A 19,666-nucleotide genomic window follows, 5' to 3' on the forward strand; every position below is an offset into this window, starting at 1 on the left:
AGCCCTCGTCCGCGTGACCCGGCCCCGTTTGCGCGCTCGCCGGTGCAGTCACCGCGCAGGGGGCCGCCCGTGAGGAAGCTACACGAATAAAGCGCCGGGATAGAGGCGCCCTCGGCGACAACTGGGCGGGAGGCCCGGCCGAGAGCGGCGCCGAGTACCACCTTGAGGAGCGAGCGGCGGAGGCGACCCCCAGCGCGACCCCGCACCAGTCTTCCTGCAGGCGCGACCTGGTCCTGTCTGGCATCCGCGAGATGCTCCTTGAGCCCCTTCGCGGGCTGTTACCTCCCGGGGTCGGTTGTGGCCACACAGACGCGTAGTTTCCAAATTAATCGTTGTTTATTCTGGCGGCGGGGCCGAACACGCTTATTTATTTTTAACTTTTTCAGCAGGCTTTTACCTAGCACTAATCCAGCGAGACAACTAGGGAACTTTTTTTTTTTTTTTTAAGATTTTTATTTATTGATTTTAGAGAGAGGAGATGGGGGAGGAGCAGGAAGCATCAACTTGTAGTACTTGCTTCCCTTATGTGCCTTGCCCGGGCAAGCCCAGGGTTTTGAACCAGTGGATAAAGCATTGATTTCCTATCAATGCTTTATCCACTGCGCCACCACAGGTCAGGCTAGGGAACCGTTTTAAGGGAGCATCGCTCGGTTAGGGAATCTCGGACTGAGCCGCTTGCGGAGGCCCCGCCCTTACATGTCCCTCCTCGAATGCTTTGAAGAGCGTTGCGTCTTCCCATAACTATCAGTGTGCACGCGGCCCCTTTTCAAGGAACCTCTTGGTCCAGGGATGCAGAGAACTTGAGTGTCACGGTTTTATTTCTATTGCTAGGCGATCGTGATCTTCCCGACAACTCGGAACCGCTCAGTAGTCAACTCACGTGGATCCCCTAGTGCACACGCCCTTCTCTCTCCTCCAGCCAGTCCAAGTGCTTATTTTTTTCCCTTTTTTTGTAAGAAGCCATCCAATGCATTGCTTCTGCAGTTGCAACTCGTGGGTTACAAGAGGTGATGGAGCAAATTCAAGGAAAGGAAGGGCTGTCTAGGCTTAGTAGTTGCCTTCGCAGTTGTATTCATAGAGCAGCCGGAAGTCTTTGAAGATGTTCATTCTCTCCCGCTGTGCAGCGAGGACGTGGGTTCTGGACTGTGTCCCTGGAGTCATCTGATACATTCACTTCTAGGAAGTGCTGTCCTTCTGTCCCCTGACTAAGTACTGTCCTCCCTTCATAGGAGTGATTTTACTTCTTTTGCCCCCCCCCCGCCCCCCCTCCGTCACTTTCTGGGATTTCCCCCTGACAAGTGAAAACAGTCAATTTCCAGTCTGCTGACATTGGTGGGTGGAGTAGTGGCAGGGTGTCTTCTCCACGTTTAGGCATTTTACTCTCTGCTCAGAGCTAGACGAAGGTTAAGAACCGACCAAACTTCTATGGCCATCTGAGCCTGGTGAAAAGCAACGGGAGGCAAGCGGTGGTTTGTCACTATTCTCTCTAGTCTATCACTAGAGGGAGTTCTTGCTTTAGGCAGTGGACATCCCATAAGCTCCTCCTCCTAGAAAAGAACTATCTTATCTAGCTTTGACTGGGCAGAATTAAGGCACCATACTTGGGGGCAAAAGGAGTCTTTTTTCCGGAGTACTACCTCATGAATTTAGTAGACACAAAGGAAACAGCCAATTAGCCAGTTCAAGCAGTGGTTCCAAGTTCTTTTACTGCTGCGTGATAGCAGTACCTCCAACCTTAGACAAATGCCTCTCTGTGCCCCAGTCTCCTCATCTTGAAAATGGAGATAATAATGACACCTATTGCATGGGGGCAGGGGCTTGTATGTTAACACGTAAAATGTCTAGAACAGTCTTTGACATAATTAAATTACTGGCTATTACTAACATTAATACTGGGTGGGTCATGGATTGGGAAGTGAAATGCACTGTTGCTTTGACCTGACCCTGTAGAACTTGATAACCAACTATAAAATTAAATTGCTGACCAAGATATGTTTATTTTATAGCCAGAAGAGCCTTTATTCTCATGATAATATAGAAAATAGGAGAGAGAAGCTGCAGTGAAAAACACTACACAGGAAAAGAAAAAGTGAGGTAGAGTAGGTAACATAAGGGAATTTGGGATAAATTATTAAGTGGCATTGATATGTGCTATAATTTTTTTTCCTCTTTGCATAGACTTGGGGGCTAGGGTTGGGTAGTATGGAAGCACATACCATTAGTATTGTGGAAGCTGCCCAGTAATCTGTCCTCCTAGGACTATCCCTAGAAGCAAAGTGCTGACTCACGAACCCTACAGCCTAGGTTCATATCTTGGTTCTAGTACCTGCTAACCAGGTGACCTGAAACAAGTTACTTCATTTCTTTGTGCCTCCATTTCCTCATCTGGAAAATATGCATAATAATGGCACCCACTTAAAACATTCTGGAGATTCATTGAGGTAACACATGCAAAGAGCCAAGAATAATGGCTAGCAATAGGAAATTCTTAAATTTAGTGTCATTGTATTAAGCTTTGTGATTGTGATACCACCTGAGATTCAGAGTAACTGGTAGAAGAAACAGTAAAAGGGTGTTTGCTGCTACTTTGATTCAGTCAACACAGGCAATGCAGGCACCAGGAATGGAAAGATGGTTACTATCTCACATTCAAACAATTCAGTAGATATGTTTTGTGCTTTGAAAAAATATGAAATAGGGTCCTGGCTGGTGGCTCCGTGGATAGAGCATCAGCCCAGCATATTGATGTCCTGGGTTCAATTCCGGGTCAGGACACACTGGAGAAGCGGCCCCCTGCTTCTCTCCCCCTCTCCCTTCTTTCTCTTTTCCTACCACAGCCAACTTGATTGGTTTCAGTGTGGCCCCTAGCACTGAGGATAGCTCAGTTGGTCTCAGCTCAGGCACTAAAAATAGCTCAGTACTCAAGCATCAGGCCTAGACAGGGTTGCCATGTGGATCCTGGTTGGAGTACATGTGGAAATCTGCTCACTATCTCCCCTCCTCTCATCTAAAAAAATACATACAGCCTGACCTGTGGTGGCGTAGTGGATAAAGCGTCAACCTGGAAACACTGAGGTTGCCGATTCAAAACCCTGGGCTTGCCTGGTCAAGGCACATACGGGAGTTGATGCTTCCTGCTCCTCCCCCCTTCTCTCTCTCTCTTTATCTCTCTCTCTCTCCCCCCTCTCTATAATGAATAAATTAAAAAAATCTTTAAAAAAAATAGAAAAAAATAAAAAAATACATACATATATTCATATATATATATGCATATATGAAATAGAAAAAGAAATTGATGTGTTAGCCTTTAGATATTCTGGTACTTCATCAGACCCACGGATAGCATTTTGAAGGAAATGCTACAAGGGATGTTGACAGGATCCTCAAAGACCACCTTGTTACTTCTTCCTTCTCTTATATAGAAAGTCTTTCAAGACGAGAAGGGTGACCCAGAAGAAGCCATCTCCAGGGCCTGGTAAGAAAGACTGGAAATTCTGTTAGGATGCTGCCTCCCAATCTCAGCAAAGATCACTTGAATTGCTCCTCTCACTGTCAATCCTGCTTCCTTCCAGGAACTCAGGGTCTGTAATCTTTAAATGTCACATCCAAAGTTCAAGAAACAAGTTAACTAAGGCCACTTGAGACAAAGAGAAAAAAAAGAAAAGAAAAAGAATTGAGCAGTTGTAGCCAACCCCTTCAAATGTGGCTGAAATTATATAAAGGCCTAAATGATACCAAATAACATTTTATTCCAACCTCTGTCCTTGTCAGAATGACCCTCCCAAAACTCTTCTCCTCCTGGTTCTTAGATGGTTATGCTCCCAAAGTAAAGTATTAACATTCTCTCCTTCAGTATGCCAGCTATGCCTTCGAGAACCTGGGGATCCTGAAAAATTAGGGGAATTTCTTCAGAAAGACAATCTCAGTGTGCACTATTTCTGTCTTGTGAATATAAGGCCCTCTTTGCTTTGAATGTCTCATGGCTTTTTCTGTACGATTGGTTCTCCATTTTTGCTTCCAGCCTCAGATCGATAGCCATGTTTGTTCTCCATAATAGCTTTTCTTTTAATCTAATCTTTAAATTGTAATATCTGTATCTAATGTAAAATCCTAACAGTATATATAAGATATGTACAATGAGAAGTTTTTTCCCAAAATAATATTTCCCATCTTTCTCCCTCTCCCCAGTTGCAAATGCTAGCAACAGCCCTTCCAGTTATTTTTTCCAATATTCTTTCTTTATTAGATATAATTTACATGCTGTAGAATGTACTTATGTTATATATATGTATATTCCTATATAAACACTGAATCAAAATAAATATCTCCATCACCCTATAAAGTTCCCTTCTACTCTCTGTTAGATTCAGAGAGTACTGGGGCTGCCAAAGAGTGTAACTATTGAAGGAACAGGGAGTGCTGCAAAGAGTGTAACTATTGAAGGAACAGTACGTGCTGATATGGCTCCTGTGAGGCTGGGAACAAAGAAGGTCAGAGAAGTTTAGTTTTGAAATTCACCACTAAGCTATAACTGGCCCCTGTTGCTATGCCGGCCCCTGTTGCTATGCTACATGTGACTTCCCTAGTCAATAGCTAAACTGCCACATCTGCTTCTGTACTGTGCTTGCTCACTTAGGATATATAAGGGCCTGGCTGTAAGCTCCAGGTGCGGCTTCCCTTTGCAGCACCTTGTGGGCACGGTGTCTCCGGACATCTTGGGAGTTCGCCCCTGAGCAGGTTAAACTGGCCAATAAAGTAACATCTTAACTCCTGAAAGTCTCTGACGTTTGTTCTCATACCCGGTGGATGCTACACTCTCTTCCCGTTAGTCCCCTCAGAGACAATCACTGGTCCATAGATAGCTTTTCCCTATTCTTGTGCTTCATATAAATGGAATCATACAATTTGTACTCTTTTGTGTCTGGCTTCTTTCACTTAATGCAGTGTTTTGGAGATTGATCCATGTTGCTGCATCTGTTGGTAGCTTGTGCTTTTTTATTTCCCAGTATTCTGTTGTATGAATATATTTTAATTTGCTCATCTATCCACTTGTTGATGAACATTTGAATTGTTTCCTTGGGAGTCATTATCAATAAAGTTGCTGTCAACACTCATATACAAGTCTTTTTTGTGAAATATGTTTTCCCTTCTCTTGGGAAAATGCCTAGGAGTGGATTTACTGGTTGTATACTGACTGTATGTTGAACTTTATGTGAAGCTGCCACATCACTTTCCAACGTGGTTGTACCAGTTTACACTTCCACTAGCAATTTATGAAGTTCCAGTTGTACAATAATCTTGCTAGGCCTGACCAAGCGGTGGCGCAGTGGATAGAGCATCGGACTGGGATGCAGAGGACCCGGGTTCGAGACCCCAAGGTCACCAGCTTGAGTGTGGGCTCATCTGGTTTGAGGAAAAGCCCACCAGCTTGAACCCAAGGTCGCTGACTCCAGCAAGGGGTTACTCGGTCTGCTGAAGGCCCGCGGTCAAGGCACATATGAGAAAGCAATCCATGAACAACTAAGGTGTTGCAACGCGCAACGAAAAACTAATGATTGATGCTTCTCATCTCTCTCCGTTCCTGTCTGTCTGTCCCTGTCTATCCCTCTCTCTGACTCACTCTCTGTCTCTGTAAAAAATTTTAAAAAAATAATAATAATCTTGCTAGAACGTGATATTGTCCATCTTTTTAATTGTAGCTATTCTACTAGGTGTGTATTGCTATTGCCCTGTGGTTTTAATTTGCATTTCTCTGATGACTTAAGATGTTTATCTTCTTTTCATGTACTTATTGGCCATTTACATATTTTCTTTTATGAAGTGTCTATACAAATATTTTGTTGGTTTTAAAAGTTGGGTTCTTTTGTCTGAATTCTAAGAGTTCTTTACATATTCTGGATACAAATCTCTTTTCATATATTTTGTAACTATTGATATTTTCTTTCTATTGTAGCTTGCCTTTCATTTTTTTTATTATCTTTCAAAGAACAAAAGTTTTTAATTTTGATGATGTCCAGTTTATCTTTTTTTTTCTTTTATCGTTAGTGCCTTTTTGTGTGTCCCAAGAAATCTTTGTCTACCCACTGAATTACCGGTAGAAAGGAAGGCGTGGCGAGTGGCGTGAAAGGGAAAAGTGCGTCAGAAAGAGGGGCGGGGTCACGGCCGTTAGAGGTATCGCTCAGCCAACAGTCGGCGTAACCGTAGCATCCGAGGCCGCGGTCTCTCTGAGCCCTCGTCCGCGTGACCTGGCCCCGTTTGCGCGCTCGCCGGTGCAGTCACCTCGCAGGGGGCCGCCCGTGAGGAAGCTACACGAATAAAGCGCCGGGATAGAGGCGCCCTCGGCGACAACTGGGCGGGAGGCCCGGCCGAGAGCGGCGCCGAGTACCACCTTGAGGAGCGAGCGGCGGAGGCGACCCCCAGCGCGACCCCGCACCAGTCTTCCTGCAGGCGCGACCTGGTCCTGGTCTGGCATCCGCGAGATGCTCCTTGAGCCCCTTCGCGGGCTGTTACCTCCCGGGGTCGGTTGTGGCCACACAGACGCGTAGTTTCCAAATTAATCGTTGTTTATTCTGGCGGCGGGGCCGAACACGCTTATTTATTTTTAACTTTTTCAGCAGGCTTTTACCTAGCACTAATCCAGCGAGACAACTAGGGAACTTTTTTTTTTTTTTTTAAGATTTTTATTTATTGATTTTAGAGAGAGGAGATGGGGGAGGAGCAGGAAGCATCAACTTGTGGTACTTGCTTCCCTATGTGCCTTGCCCGGGCAAGCCCAGGGTTTTGAACCAGTGGATAAAGCATTGATTTCCTATCAATGCTTTATCCACTGCGCCACCACAGGTCAGGCTAGGGAACCGTTTTAAGGGAGCATCGCTCGGTTAGGGAATCTCGGACTGAGCCGCTTGCGGAGGCCCCGCCCTTACATGTCCCTCCTCGAATGCTTTGAAGAGCGTTGCGTCTTCCCATAACTATCAGTGTGCACGCGGCCCCTTTTCAAGGAACCTCTTGGTCCAGGGATGCAGAGAACTTGAGTGTCACGGTTTTATTTCTATTGCTAGACGATCGTGATCTTCCCGACAACTCGGAACCGCTCAGTAGTCAACTCACGTGGATCCCCTAGTGCACACGCCCTTCTCTCTCCTCCAGCCAGTCCAAGTGCTTATTTTTTTCCCTTTTTTTGTAAGAAGCCATCCAATGCATTGCTTCTGCAGTTGCAACTCGTGGGTTACAAGAGGTGATGGAGCAAATTCAAGGAAAGGAAGGGCTGTCTAGGCTTAGTAGTTGCCTTCGCAGTTGTATTCATAGAGCAGCCGGAAGTCTTTGAAGATGTTCATTCTCTCCCGCTGTGCAGCGAGGACGTGGGTTCTGGACTGTGTCCCTGGAGTCATCTGATACATTCACTTCTAGGAAGTGCTGTCCTTCTGTCCCCTGACTAAGTACTGTCCTCCCTTCATAGGAGTGATTTTACTTCTTTTGCCCCCCCCCGCCCCCCCTCCGTCACTTTCTGGGATTTCCCCCTGACAAGTGAAAACAGTCAATTTCCAGTCTGCTGACATTGGTGGGTGGAGTAGTGGCAGGGTGTCTTCTCCACGTTTAGGCATTTTACTCTCTGCTCAGAGCTAGACGAAGGTTAAGAACCGACCAAACTTCTATGGCCATCTGAGCCTGGTGAAAAGCAACGGGAGGCAAGCGGTGGTTTGTCACTATTCTCTCTAGTCTATCACTAGAGGGAGTTCTTGCTTTAGGCAGTGGACATCCCATAAGCTCCTCCTCCTAGAAAAGAACTATCTTATCTAGCTTTGACTGGGCAGAATTAAGGCACCATACTTGGGGGCAAAAGGAGTCTTTTTTCCGGAGTACTACCTCATGAATTTAGTAGACACAAAGGAAACAGCCAATTAGCCAGTTCAAGCAGTGGTTCCAAGTTCTTTTACTGCTGCGTGATAGCAGTACCTCCAACCTTAGACAAATGCCTCTCTGTGAACTCTCTGTGCCCCAGTCTCCTCATCTTGAAAATGGGGATAATAATGGCACCTATTGCATGGGGGCAGGGGCTTGTATGTTAACACGTAAAATGTCTAGAACAGTTTTTGACATAATTTAATTACTGGCTATTACTAGCATTGATACTGGGTGGGTCCCTTATATTCTGTCACATGGTTGGGAAGTGAAATGTACTGTTGCTTTGACCCTGTAGAACTTGATAACCAACTATAAAATTAAATTACTGACCAAGATATGTTTATTTTATAGCCAAAAGAGCCTTTATCGTTCTCATAATAATATAGAAAATAGGAGAGAGAACCTGCAGTGATGAAGACTACACAAGAAAAGAAGGAATGTCAAAGATTGAGGTAGAGTAGGTGACATAAGGGAATTTAGGATAAATTATTCAATGGCCTGTGATATGTGCTATAATTTTTTCCCTCTTTGCATAGACTTGAGGGCTAGGGTTGGGTAGTGTGGAAGCACATACCATTAGTATTGTGGAAGCTGCCCAGTAATCTGTCCTCCTAGGACTATCCCTAGAAGCAAAGTGCTGACTCACGAACCCTACAGCCTAGGTTCATATCCTGGTTCTAGTACCTGCTAACCAGGTGACCTGAAATAGGTTTACTTCATTTCTTTGTGCCTCCATTTCCTCATCTGGAAAATATGCATAATAATGGCACCCACTTAAAACATTCTGGAGATTCATTGAGGTAACACATGCAAAGAGCCAAGAATAATGGCTAGCAATAGGAAATTCTTAAATTTAGTGTCATTGTATTAAGCTTTGTGATTGTGATACCACCTGAGATTCAGAGTAACTGGTAGAAGAAACAGTAAAAGGGTGTTTGCTGCTACTTTGATTCAGTCAACACAGGCAATGCAGGCACCAGGAATGGAAAGATGGTTACTATCTCACATTCAAACAATTCAGTAGGTTTGTTTTGTGCTTTGAAAAAATATGAAATAGGGTCCTGGCTGGTGGCTCCGTGGATAGAGCATCAGCCCAGCATATTGATGTCCTGGGTTCAATTCCGGGTCAGGGCATACTGGAGAAGCAACCCTCCACTTCTCTCCCCCTCCCCCTTCTTTCCCTTTTCCTCCCACAGCCAACTTGATTGGTTTCAGCGTGGCCCCTAGCACTGAGGATTATTCAGTTGGTCCCAGCTCAGGCACTAAAAATAGCTCAGTACTCAAGCATCAGTCCTAGACAGGGTTGCCATGTGGATCCTGGTTGGAGGACATGTGGAAATCTGCTCACTATCTCCCTTCCTCTCATCTAAAAAAATACATACATATATATATATATATATATATATATATATATATATATATGCGTATATGAAATAGAAAAAGAAGTTGATGTGTTAGCCTTTAGATATTCTGGTATTTCATCAGACCCATGGATGGCATTTTGAAGGAAATGCTACAAGGGATGTTGACAGGATCCTCAAAGACCACCTTGTTACTTCTTCCTTCTCTTATATAGAAAGTCTTTCAAGATGAGAAGGGTGACCCAGAAGAAGCCATCTTCAGGGCCTGGTAAGAAAGACTGAAAGTTCTGTTAGGATGCTGCCTCCCAATCTCAGGAAAGATCACTTGAATTGCTCCTCTCACTATCAGTCCTGCTTCCTTCCCAGATTCTCTAAGATGCTTAAGAACTCAGGGTCTGTAATCTTTAAATGTCACATCCAAAGTTCAAGAAACAAGTTAACTAAGGCCACTTGAGACAAAGAGAAAAAAAAAAGAAAAGAAAAAGAATTGAGCAGTTGTAGCCAACTCCTTCAAATGTGGCTGAAATTATATAAAGGCCTAAATGATACCAAATAACATTTTATTCCAACCTCTGTCCTTGTCAGAATGACCCTCCCAATACTCTTCTCCTCCTGGTTCTTAGATGGTTATGCTCCCAAAGTAAAGTATTAACATTCTCTCCTTCAGTATGCCGGCTATGCCTTCGAGAACCTGGGGATCCTGAAAAATTAGGGGAATTTCTTCAGAAAGACAATCTCAGTGTGCACTATTTCTGTCTTGTGAGTATAAGGCCCTCTTTGCTTTGAATGTCTCATGGCTTTTTCTGTACAATTGGTTCTTCATTTTTGCTTCCAGCCTCAGATCGATAGCCATGTTTGTTCTCCTTAATAACTTTTTTCTTTTAAAATCTAATCTTTAAATTGTAATATCTGTATCTAATGTAAAATCCTAACAGTATATATAAGATATGTACAACGAGAAGTCTTTTCCCAAAATAATATTTCCCATCTTTTTCCCTCTCCCCGGTTGCAAATGCTAACAGCCCTTCCAGTTATTTTTTCCCAATATTCTTTCTTTATTAGATATAATTTACATGCTGTAGAATGTACTTATGTTATATATATGTATATTCCTATATAAACACTGAATCAAAATAAATATCTCCATCACCCTATAAAGTTCCCTTCTGCTCTCCCCGTCAGTCCCCTCAGAGACAATCACTGGTCCATAGATAGCTTTTCCCTATTCTTGTGCTTCATATAAATGGAATCATACAATTTGTACTCTTTTGTGTCTGGCTTCTTTCACTCAATGCAGTGTTTTGGAGATTGATCCATGTTGCTGCATCTGTTGGTAGCTTGTGCTTTTTTATTTCCCAGTATTCTGTTGTATGAATATATTTTAATTTGCTCATCTATCCACTTGTTGATGAACATTTGAATTGTTTCCTTGGGAGTCATTATCAATAAAGTTGCTGTCAACACTCATATACAAGTCTTTTTTGTGAAATATGTTTTCCCTTCTCTTGGGCAAATGCCTAGGAGTGGATTTACTGGTTGTATACTGACTATATGTTGAACTTTATGTGAAGCTGCCACATCACTTTCCAATGTGGTTGTACCAGTTTACACTTCCACTAGCAATTTATGAAGTTCCAGTTGTACAATAATCTTGCTAGAACGTGATATTGTCCATCTTTTTAATTGTAGCTATTCTACTAGGTGTGTATTGCTATTGCCCTGTGGTTTTAATTTGCATTTCTCTGATGACTTAAGATGTTTATCTTCTTTTCATGTACTTATTGGCCATTTACATATTTTCTTTTATGAAGTGTCTATACAAATATTTTGTTGGTTTTAAAAGTTGGGTTCTCGGGTTCGATTCCCGGCCAGGGCACACAGGAGAAGCGCCCATTTGCTTCTCCACCCCTCCGCCGCGCTTTCCTCTCTGTCTCTCTCTTCCCCTCCCGCAGCCAAGGCTCCATTGGAGCAAAGATGGCCCGGGCGCTCGGGATGGCTCTGTGGCCTCTGCCCCAGGCGCTAGAGTGGCTCTGGTCGCAACATGGCGACGCCCAGGATGGGCAGAGCATCGCCTCCTGGTGGGCAGAGCGTCGCCCCATGGTGGGCGTGCCGGGTGGATCCCGGTCGGGCGCATGCGGGAGTCTGTCTGACTGTCTCTCCCTGTTTCCAGCTTCAGAAAAATGAAAAAAAAAAAAAAAAAAAAAAGTTGGGTTCTTTTGTCTGAATTCTAAGAGTTCTTTACATATTCTGGATACAAATCTCTTTTCAGATATATTGTAACTATTTTCTTCCTATTGTAGCTTGCCTTTCATTTTCTTTATGATCTTTCAAAGAACAAAAGTTTTTAATTTTGATGATGTCCAGTTTATCTTTTTTTTCTTTTATCGTTAGTGCCTTTTTGTGTGTCCCAAGAAATCTTTGCCTATCCACTGAATTACCGGTATCTTGGTGCCTTTTTCAAAATCAATTAACCATATGTCTGTGCACCTTTTTTTTTTTTTTTTTTTTTTTTTAGAGAGAGAGAGAGAAAAAGACATGAAGAGAGAGAGAGATGAGAAGAATCAACTCATAGTTGTGGCACTTTAGTTGTTTATTGATTGCTTCTCATACGTGCCTTGACTGGGGGCTCCAGCCAAGCCAGTGACCCCTTTTTCAAGCCAGCGACTTTGGGCTTTAAACCAGCAACCATGGGATCATGTCTAATATCCCATCCTCAAACCTGAGGCCCTGCCCTCAAGCCGTTAGGCCTGTGCTCAAGCCAAATGAGCTTGCCCTCAAGCTGGCAACCTTGGGGTTTGGAACCTGGGACCTCAGCGTCCCTGGTCAATGCTGTATCTACTATGCCACCAGCAGTCAGGCTATATCTGTGCATCTTAATGATCAGTTTCATGCTATTGATCTGTATGTCAATCCTCACACCAGTACAACACCATCTTGGTTATTGTGGCTTTATAGTGTCTTGAAATTAAGTATTGTAAATTTTTCGTATTTTCCAAGATTGTTTTGGCTGTTAGGTCCTTCTCTTTTTCATGTAAATTTTATAGTTAGCTTAAAATTTTTCTTTTAAAAAAGCCTGTTGGGATTGTGATGGGGATTGCATTGAAGAATGGACAAAGAATATTGAATCCCATCGACATGATATATAGTTCACCATTAGCAACTTTTTTTACTGACAAAGACTTGCACATCTTTTGATAAATATATTTCTAAATATATTGTGATTTTATGCTATTATAAGTGGTATTCAAATTTTTCATTTTCAGGTTTCTTGCTGGTATATAGAAATGCAATATATTTTTGCACATTGATTTTATATCCTGCAATCTTGTTAAATTCACTTATTAGTTCAGTAGGTTTTTGGATTTGTTTGGGGGTTTTTTTTGGTGTTTTTGTAAATGTATTAGCATTTCCTATGTACACAATTATGTTATGTGTGAATAAAGACAGTTCTATTTTTTTCTTTCCATTCTTTGTCTTTTATTTTATCTTCTTGCCTTTTTTGTACTAGCTAGGACCTTCAATCTAGTGTTGAATAGAAGTTATGTGAGTGGATATCCTTGTCTTGTTTTTAACATTAGGGAATAATATCCAATTCTTCACCATTAAAATACAATGTTAGTTGTAGGTTTTTCATGGACTCTTCATTAGATTGAAGAGATTCCCTTTTATATTTAGTTTGCTGGAGGGTATCATGAATGTGTGTTGAATGCTGTCAAATGTATTTTCTGCATCTGTTGAGATGATCATGATTTTTTCCCTTAATTTGTTAATATGATTTATTACATCAGTTGAATTCTATAATGTTGAACTAACTTCACATTTTTTGGTATAAATCCTGCTTGGTCATGATGTTTTACCCTTTTTATATGGTACTGGATTCAATTTGATAATGTTTTGTTTCATTTTTACATATATACTCATGAAAAAGATTGGTCTGTGATTTTTCCTGTCTTGTAAGTCCAGTCTGGTTTTGGTGTCGGGTCTTGGTTAATTTGAGTGCATTTACAAGCATATACATTTCAAAAAAAAAATAAACATAGTATACACAGTGTTTTGTATTTGTATTTTGCTTTTTTATGGTCATTCTATATACAACATATTGATCTAGTATTTTCTTTTTATTTTTATTTTTGTGACAGACAGATAGGGACAGACAGACAGGAAGGGAGAGAGATGAGAAGCATCAATTCTTCATGGCAGCACCTTAGTTGTTCATTGATTGTTTTCTCATATGTGCCTTGACCTGGGGGCTACAGCAGAGCAAGTGACCCCTTGCTCAAGCCAGCGACCTTGGGCTCAAGCTGGTGAGCCTTGCTCAAATTAGATGAGCCTGCACTCATGCTGGCAACCTTGGGATTTTGAACCTGGGTCCTTTGCGTCCCAGTCTGATGCTCTATCTACTGCGCCACTGCCTGGTCAGGCTAGTTTTTTCTTTTTTATAGCTAATTGGTATTCCATGGTTAGGGGATGCAAAAAAGTATTAAATCCTTATTAAAGGATATCTAGCTTATTTCTAATCTTTAACTGTTTATTTTTCTGTTTATAAAAATAATGCGTGCTTATTGTAGAAAACAATACTTAAAAGCATAAAACAGAAATCACTCATATAGTCCTAAAGCCCTGAGATAATTAATGTTCAAATAGATATATTTTAAGCCTAATTGGGAACATACAGCTATAATCCAAGTGTCCTCAAGTTTTCTAACCTTGTAAGGCCACCTTTTCTATCATGTTCAACTGTAATAACCTGGGTCCCCATTCACATTACATATCATTACTGTGGAAGTCCAGCACCCTCCCAGTATTTGGAAGATTCTTGGAGTGGGGCCAGGGTGCTGACATTCTTCCAATACATACACACATGCACTGTTTATGAGTTCATAACAGTTTAGCTTCTTTCCCCTTGATTTTCCATTCTAGACTCTGCTTTGAGAGCTTTGCAGAACCAAAGGGCCCTTTAAAGTGTATTTTTAAAGAAAAGCTCCATTCCTTCCCTTAGCTATGGCAGAATGACTACAGTTAAAACATTGTAAAATCCTGTTTCCCTTCCTATAGAGAACAAACTCTGAGAGGAGTATTTATTCTGTACCAGGGGGCAGTACCGCAGAGGGGCAAGAGTGTGGGTTCTGTGGGCCTGGAAGTGAATGCCGCTCTACTGCCTCCTTGCTGTGTGACCCCAGCCATGCTTACCGTGCTGCACTTCAGTGGCCTCCTCGATAAGATGAGGATCACAGTAGCATCCATATCACAGGGCTGTGGAGAGCATAAAATGAGTAAGCACACAGGCAGTGTTTCCCCAAAATGCTCAGCACACAAAAGCAGTCCTCAGTAAATGAGAAGCAGCACAGAAGTGGGTAAGAACCAGGTTTTGCAGTTCTGTGGGCTTCAACATGTCACATAATTTCTCCTATAAAATGGGGGTGATGATAGTAAGTATTTCTTAAGGTTGCTATGCGGATTAAATTTCATACTTGAAAAGGACAGCATCCTACATATAGTTAATGCTATGTAAGTCTTTGTTAAGTAAATTACCTTATAAATACATATATATTCCGCCAAGCTATATTTCTACTCTGCCTTCCTGCACCCCAATGCACTTTTTCACTGATCATCAATGTTGACAGTCTGGTTCTGCTGCCTCCCAGATTCTATCTAGCAAGCTGCCTCAGCGGGGCCAGTCTAACAGAGGTTTCCATGGATTCCTGCCTGAAGACATCAAAAAGGAGGCAGCGCGGGCTTCTCGGAAGGTTAGAATCCCCTGGAATGGGGGCCTTGGGTGAAGCCTCTTTTCATACCTTCCTGATCACTCCTGTTCTTTTCCCTTGTTGCTCATCTAGAAGTCAAAGAACTCCTGGATTTCCCAACTGGTCCTTTTTTTTTTAATTTAGAAAATGAAATTTAACAGGGTGACATTGGTCAATACATAGGTTTCATAGGTTTCAGCCTGACCAGGCGGTGGCGCAGTGGATAAAGCGTCGGACTAGGGTGTGGAAGGACCCAGGTTCAAGACCCCGAGGTTGCCAGCTTGAGCGTGGACTCACCTGGTTTGAGCAAAGCTCACCAGCTTGGACCCAAGGTTGCTGGCTCGAGCAAGGGGTTACTCAGTCTGCTGAAGGCCTGCGGTCAAGGCACATATGAGAAAGCAATCAGTGAACAACTAAGGTATCACAACGAAAAACTGATGATTGATGCTTCTCATCTCTCTCCATTTCTGTCTGTCCCTATCTCTCTCTCTGACTCTCTCTGTCTCTGTAAAAAAAAAAAAAAAAGAGTACATAGGTTTCGGGTAAACATTTCTATAGCATTTGAACAGTTGATTATGTTGTATACCCATCACCCAAAGTCAAATAATTTTCCGTCACCTTATATTTGTCTCTCTTCACACCCTTCCTCCCACCCCCTTACCACACCCCCCTCCCCACTGGTCCTTAAGTTCCACGCTTCTCTGGGGTGTAGTATCCTAAGTGAGGAGAGGGAGCAACATCCTGGGAAAACAAAAAAGAAGCCAATGCTCTTTGAAGCCCCTGAGCTTTCTGGTCCACCGAGGAAAGGGAATGGCTGCTGTTTCCCAGAATTTCCATTTCAGAGAATGATGTGTCTGTCTTCCCCGAGGCCCTGAGCATTGCCTGGGATCTCATTTGCAGATCTGCTTTGTGTGCAAGAAAAAGGGAGCCGCCATCAACTGCCAGGAGGATCATTGTGTCAGAAACTTCCATCTTCCTTGTGGACAAGAAAGGGGTTGCCTTTCACAATTTTTTGGAGAGTACAAGTGAGCGATGAAGGGGAAAAGTCCGGCTGCCCTTTTGCAACTTGCTATTAATTAGCCACTAATCAAATCAGAGTCCAGTTCTCACGGGCTTGTTTTGATTCACCATTGACTCTGTCCCCTCCGTTCCATAATGAGAAATAGTGTCGACTTGGCAATTTCACGGGGTTTACTTCTTGCTTCCCATCCCCTTCTTAAATTACAAACAGCTGAGGTTCCTAGCGGCTCAGAACGAAGTGGGGCTTTCAGGAAAGAGAGAGGTTGTGGAGATAGTCTCTTCCAATAGCTCGGAAGAGCAGCTGTGAGAAGGTTATCCTTCAATTTCTCCCTCCTTCCCCTTCTCCCCCCCATCCCCCTCTCCACGCTGGAGCACAGAGGTTTGCTGGGCACTAGCTTGAGCAGGTGATTGCCCTCCCTAGGCCAAGCAGCTGGAAAAATCCATCAAATCAAAACCAAGCTATTTACTCTGCCACAGATCATTTTGTGAAAAACATCGCCCAACACAGGACATCCAGTGGGGGAGTGTGGGGGAGGAAAGCTGTGTCTTATGTTGTGAAGACTTATCCCAAGCAAGTGTTGAAAACATCCAGAGCCCATGCTGTAGTCAAACTATCTACCACCGCCAGTGCATACAGGTGAGGCTTCCTCCGCCCTGGGACCTTCCTCTATTGCTCCAGCTCAGACACCTTGGGAATGCTCAGACAATCTGGACTGGAGGCCTGTATGCAGAGCTGGTTCCAGGCAGTCAGAGGAAAGTCAGCCCAGTCTCTGGACCTCATTCATGATGAAATTTAGACTGAGCAAAATCCTCGGGAAGGCTAGAACAAATGAACTCATTCTAGAATGAGTCAGGTAGCTTCTAAATCAGCCTTGCTTCCTTGGGTGGAAGGAAAGGGAAACATGTATATACCAGGTCAGCACTCCTCAGCGCCATGACCAGAGGTGACAGCTAAGGTGCTCCTGGGAACTCTCTCAAACTTGTGGCCCCTGGTCTGACACCAGAATGTGCAGCCCTCACCCAACCCATCCAAACTCCTTTTCCTGTGTAGCAACATCTTTGTGAGGTGAGGGTGGGGGTGGAAATAAGCTAGTCAGCCATAGTGTTTTTACAAACAGAAAGTTTTTCATTGTTTTTCTTACAGAAATATGCCCACACATCAGCAAAGCATTTCTTCAAATGTCCACATTGTAACAATCGAGAAGAATTTCCTCAAGAAATGCTAAGAATGGGAATTCATATTCCAGACAGGTAGTGAAAACTCTAAAGCAGGAAATGAGCCAGGGAGTGGGTTGCCTAGATTTCTAGAAAGGAGGAGAGTGTGAGGACAGTTTAGAAAATTAAGAAGCAGCCAAGGCATTGTTATCTGGTAAAGAGGGAAGGGGTGGAGGGAGAGCTTTTCAATTATTAAATAAAAGGGGAGGGCCTGACTGGTGGTGGTGCAGTGGATTGAGTGTCGGCCTGGGATGCCGAGGGCCCAGGTTTGAAACCCCAAGATCCCGGCTTGAGCATGGGATCATAGACATGACCCCATGGTTGCTGGCTTGAGCCCAAAGGTCGCTGGCTTGAGCAAGGGGTCACTGGCTTGGCTGGAGCCACACCCCCCCCCCCATCAAGGCATGTATGAGAAGTAATCAATGAACAACTAAAGTGACAACTACAAATTCATGCTTCTCATCTCCCTTCCTGCCTGTCTGTCTCTGTCTGTGTGTCTGTCTGTCTCTCTCTCTCTCACTAAAAAAAGGTGGCGGGGGTTGGGGCATTTTTGGAAAGTGAGCTTTGGAGATCAGGATTCCCTGGGTTAGGGGTAGGGTCATGAATTCCAGTGTGGAACAAGGAATCCCCATGTTCTATTCATCCTGCTTCCCTTTCCCACTGCCAGGCCACCCACCCAGCCTTGCTGAAATTCAGGCAGCCTGTTGAACTCTTTTGCTGTGCTAGTTTGAGGTCTTCCTAGTTCTTCCCAGGTGGACAAAGGTTTCACCAACCAATTACATGTCCCTTACTCACTGTTTCTTCTCCCACTGCAGAGATGCTGCCTGGGAACTGGAGCCAGGGGCTTTCTCAGAATTGTATCAGCGCTATCAGCATTGTGATGCCCCCACCTGTCTATATGAACAAGGCAGAGACAGCTTTGAGGACGAAGGGTAGGGAAAGACTTCTGGTTAGAAAGATCTTCATCAGTGCTATCTTAGAGTTAGACTTTGGCACAGCTTTTAAGAGCAAGTAATTCACTTTTGCCTGCAGACTTCAGGGTAAACATAATTGTTAAGTCCCATTTTTGAGCAGCCCAGGACGGACTCACACCCACGTGAACAGGTCTCTGCAGACTCTGCTCCTGGTGTGCAGTGGAGAGACACGCAGGGCCAATTCCTTTCCAAATCCACCTTTCCAATGTCTGCCTGATTGTGGGGTCCTGGGATCAGCACACAGCCACACATTTGTCATGAGTAAAATGTACAGAAAAAGTGCCTGAGAAGCCCTCAGCAAATGCCCAGCTTGTAGTGAACATCCTGAGATGGAGTTAGTGTTATATTTGTGCCCACAACCCTTCCCTGTCTTCCTGTAGGAGGTGGAGCCTTATTCTGTGTGCTACATGTGGATCCCATGGAACCCACAGGGACTGCTCCTCTCTTAGATCCAGCAGTAAGAAATGGGAGTGTGAGGAGTGTGCACCTTCGCGTGAAGTCACAGGTGGGACTGAGGGATGGTCTGGACTAAGAACCTGGGGGCTGGGGGTGAGGGGCACTTGTGGGGCCTGGGAAAGGAGGAGGGCAGGCCACCAGATGGGATTCCGTGGTACCTTTAGTTTGGGAAGGAAAGTGGCTATGGAGGAGTTTAAAGACCTGCACCTGGGAGAAACAGAGGGCTGAGTTTTCCTCTCCTACCTTTCTTTCACCACAGACTACGTACCTGAAAACTCAGGTGACATCCCCTGCTGCAGCAGCACCTTCTGCTCTGGGGGGACATTTCTGCAGAGACAGCAGCCTGGAGAAGAATCTGCACCTGTCTTGGATTGATTGGCCAGGACATTCCTCATTAGAGAAACCAGAGTCCTCTGGTGGTAGGAGGGGCCACTCCTGGCGGTCCAAGGGTGTCAAAATCACTAAACGCTGCAAAAAAATTTACAAGTAACAGCTTCTAAGTAGTTGCTGCTAAGCACATTTGGGTACAAAGCTGTGTCCTCCACTGAGTTTGGGGAGGGAGCACTTTGGGACTGTGAGACCAGGAAAGGGGCCAGCACTGAAACTGAAACTATGAGCCAAGGAAGAGAAGTCCCAGAGAGCGTGAGGACAGAGCAGTCCAGATGCGCCTCTGCTCTTTCTGCCTGATTCCCAGAGAGCCCTGTCTTCTCTTCTTCCACCAGATCCTTCCACCCTAATCTGGTTCTCATATGCCTCTTCTTACTTCCCCATATTTGTTATGCAAATAAAAGCTTTCTCTCCATTTGTGTCTCCTTATAAATTCACTCTGGATTTTGTCTAGCACAGTAAGGAATCTGGAGGGTAGAGTGAGGGAAAAGGAATACTATAAAATTTAGTGACTCATGTAGAATTTTCCATTTAAACCATAGACATGTTGCTTTGGAGGGAAGCAGTTTGCAGGGAAATCAACTTTACAGGGACAGAGATTCCATCA

General features: G+C 43.8%; 1 protein-coding gene across 1 annotated transcript; it reads left to right on the top strand.

The window, feature by feature from the left end:
- Nucleotides 1-8,313: 8,313 nt before the first annotated feature.
- On the top strand, nt 8,314-19,462 carry PHF7 (PHD finger protein 7). The gene is given in 11 exon segments (XM_066351009.1): nt 8,314-8,354; nt 9,479-9,531; nt 9,931-10,022; nt 14,909-15,010; nt 15,908-16,032; nt 16,505-16,664; nt 17,172-17,278; nt 18,058-18,174; nt 18,597-18,721; nt 18,932-18,987; nt 18,989-19,462. Coding segments are annotated over 11 exon segments (1,152 nt in total). The 3' UTR covers nt 19,163-19,462.
- The last annotated feature ends 204 nt before the right edge of the window (nt 19,463-19,666 follow it).

The sequence above is a fragment of the Saccopteryx leptura genome, chromosome 10 (genome assembly GCF_036850995.1).
Source record: "Saccopteryx leptura isolate mSacLep1 chromosome 10, mSacLep1_pri_phased_curated, whole genome shotgun sequence".
Taxonomy (NCBI): Eukaryota; Metazoa; Chordata; class Mammalia; order Chiroptera; family Emballonuridae; genus Saccopteryx; species Saccopteryx leptura.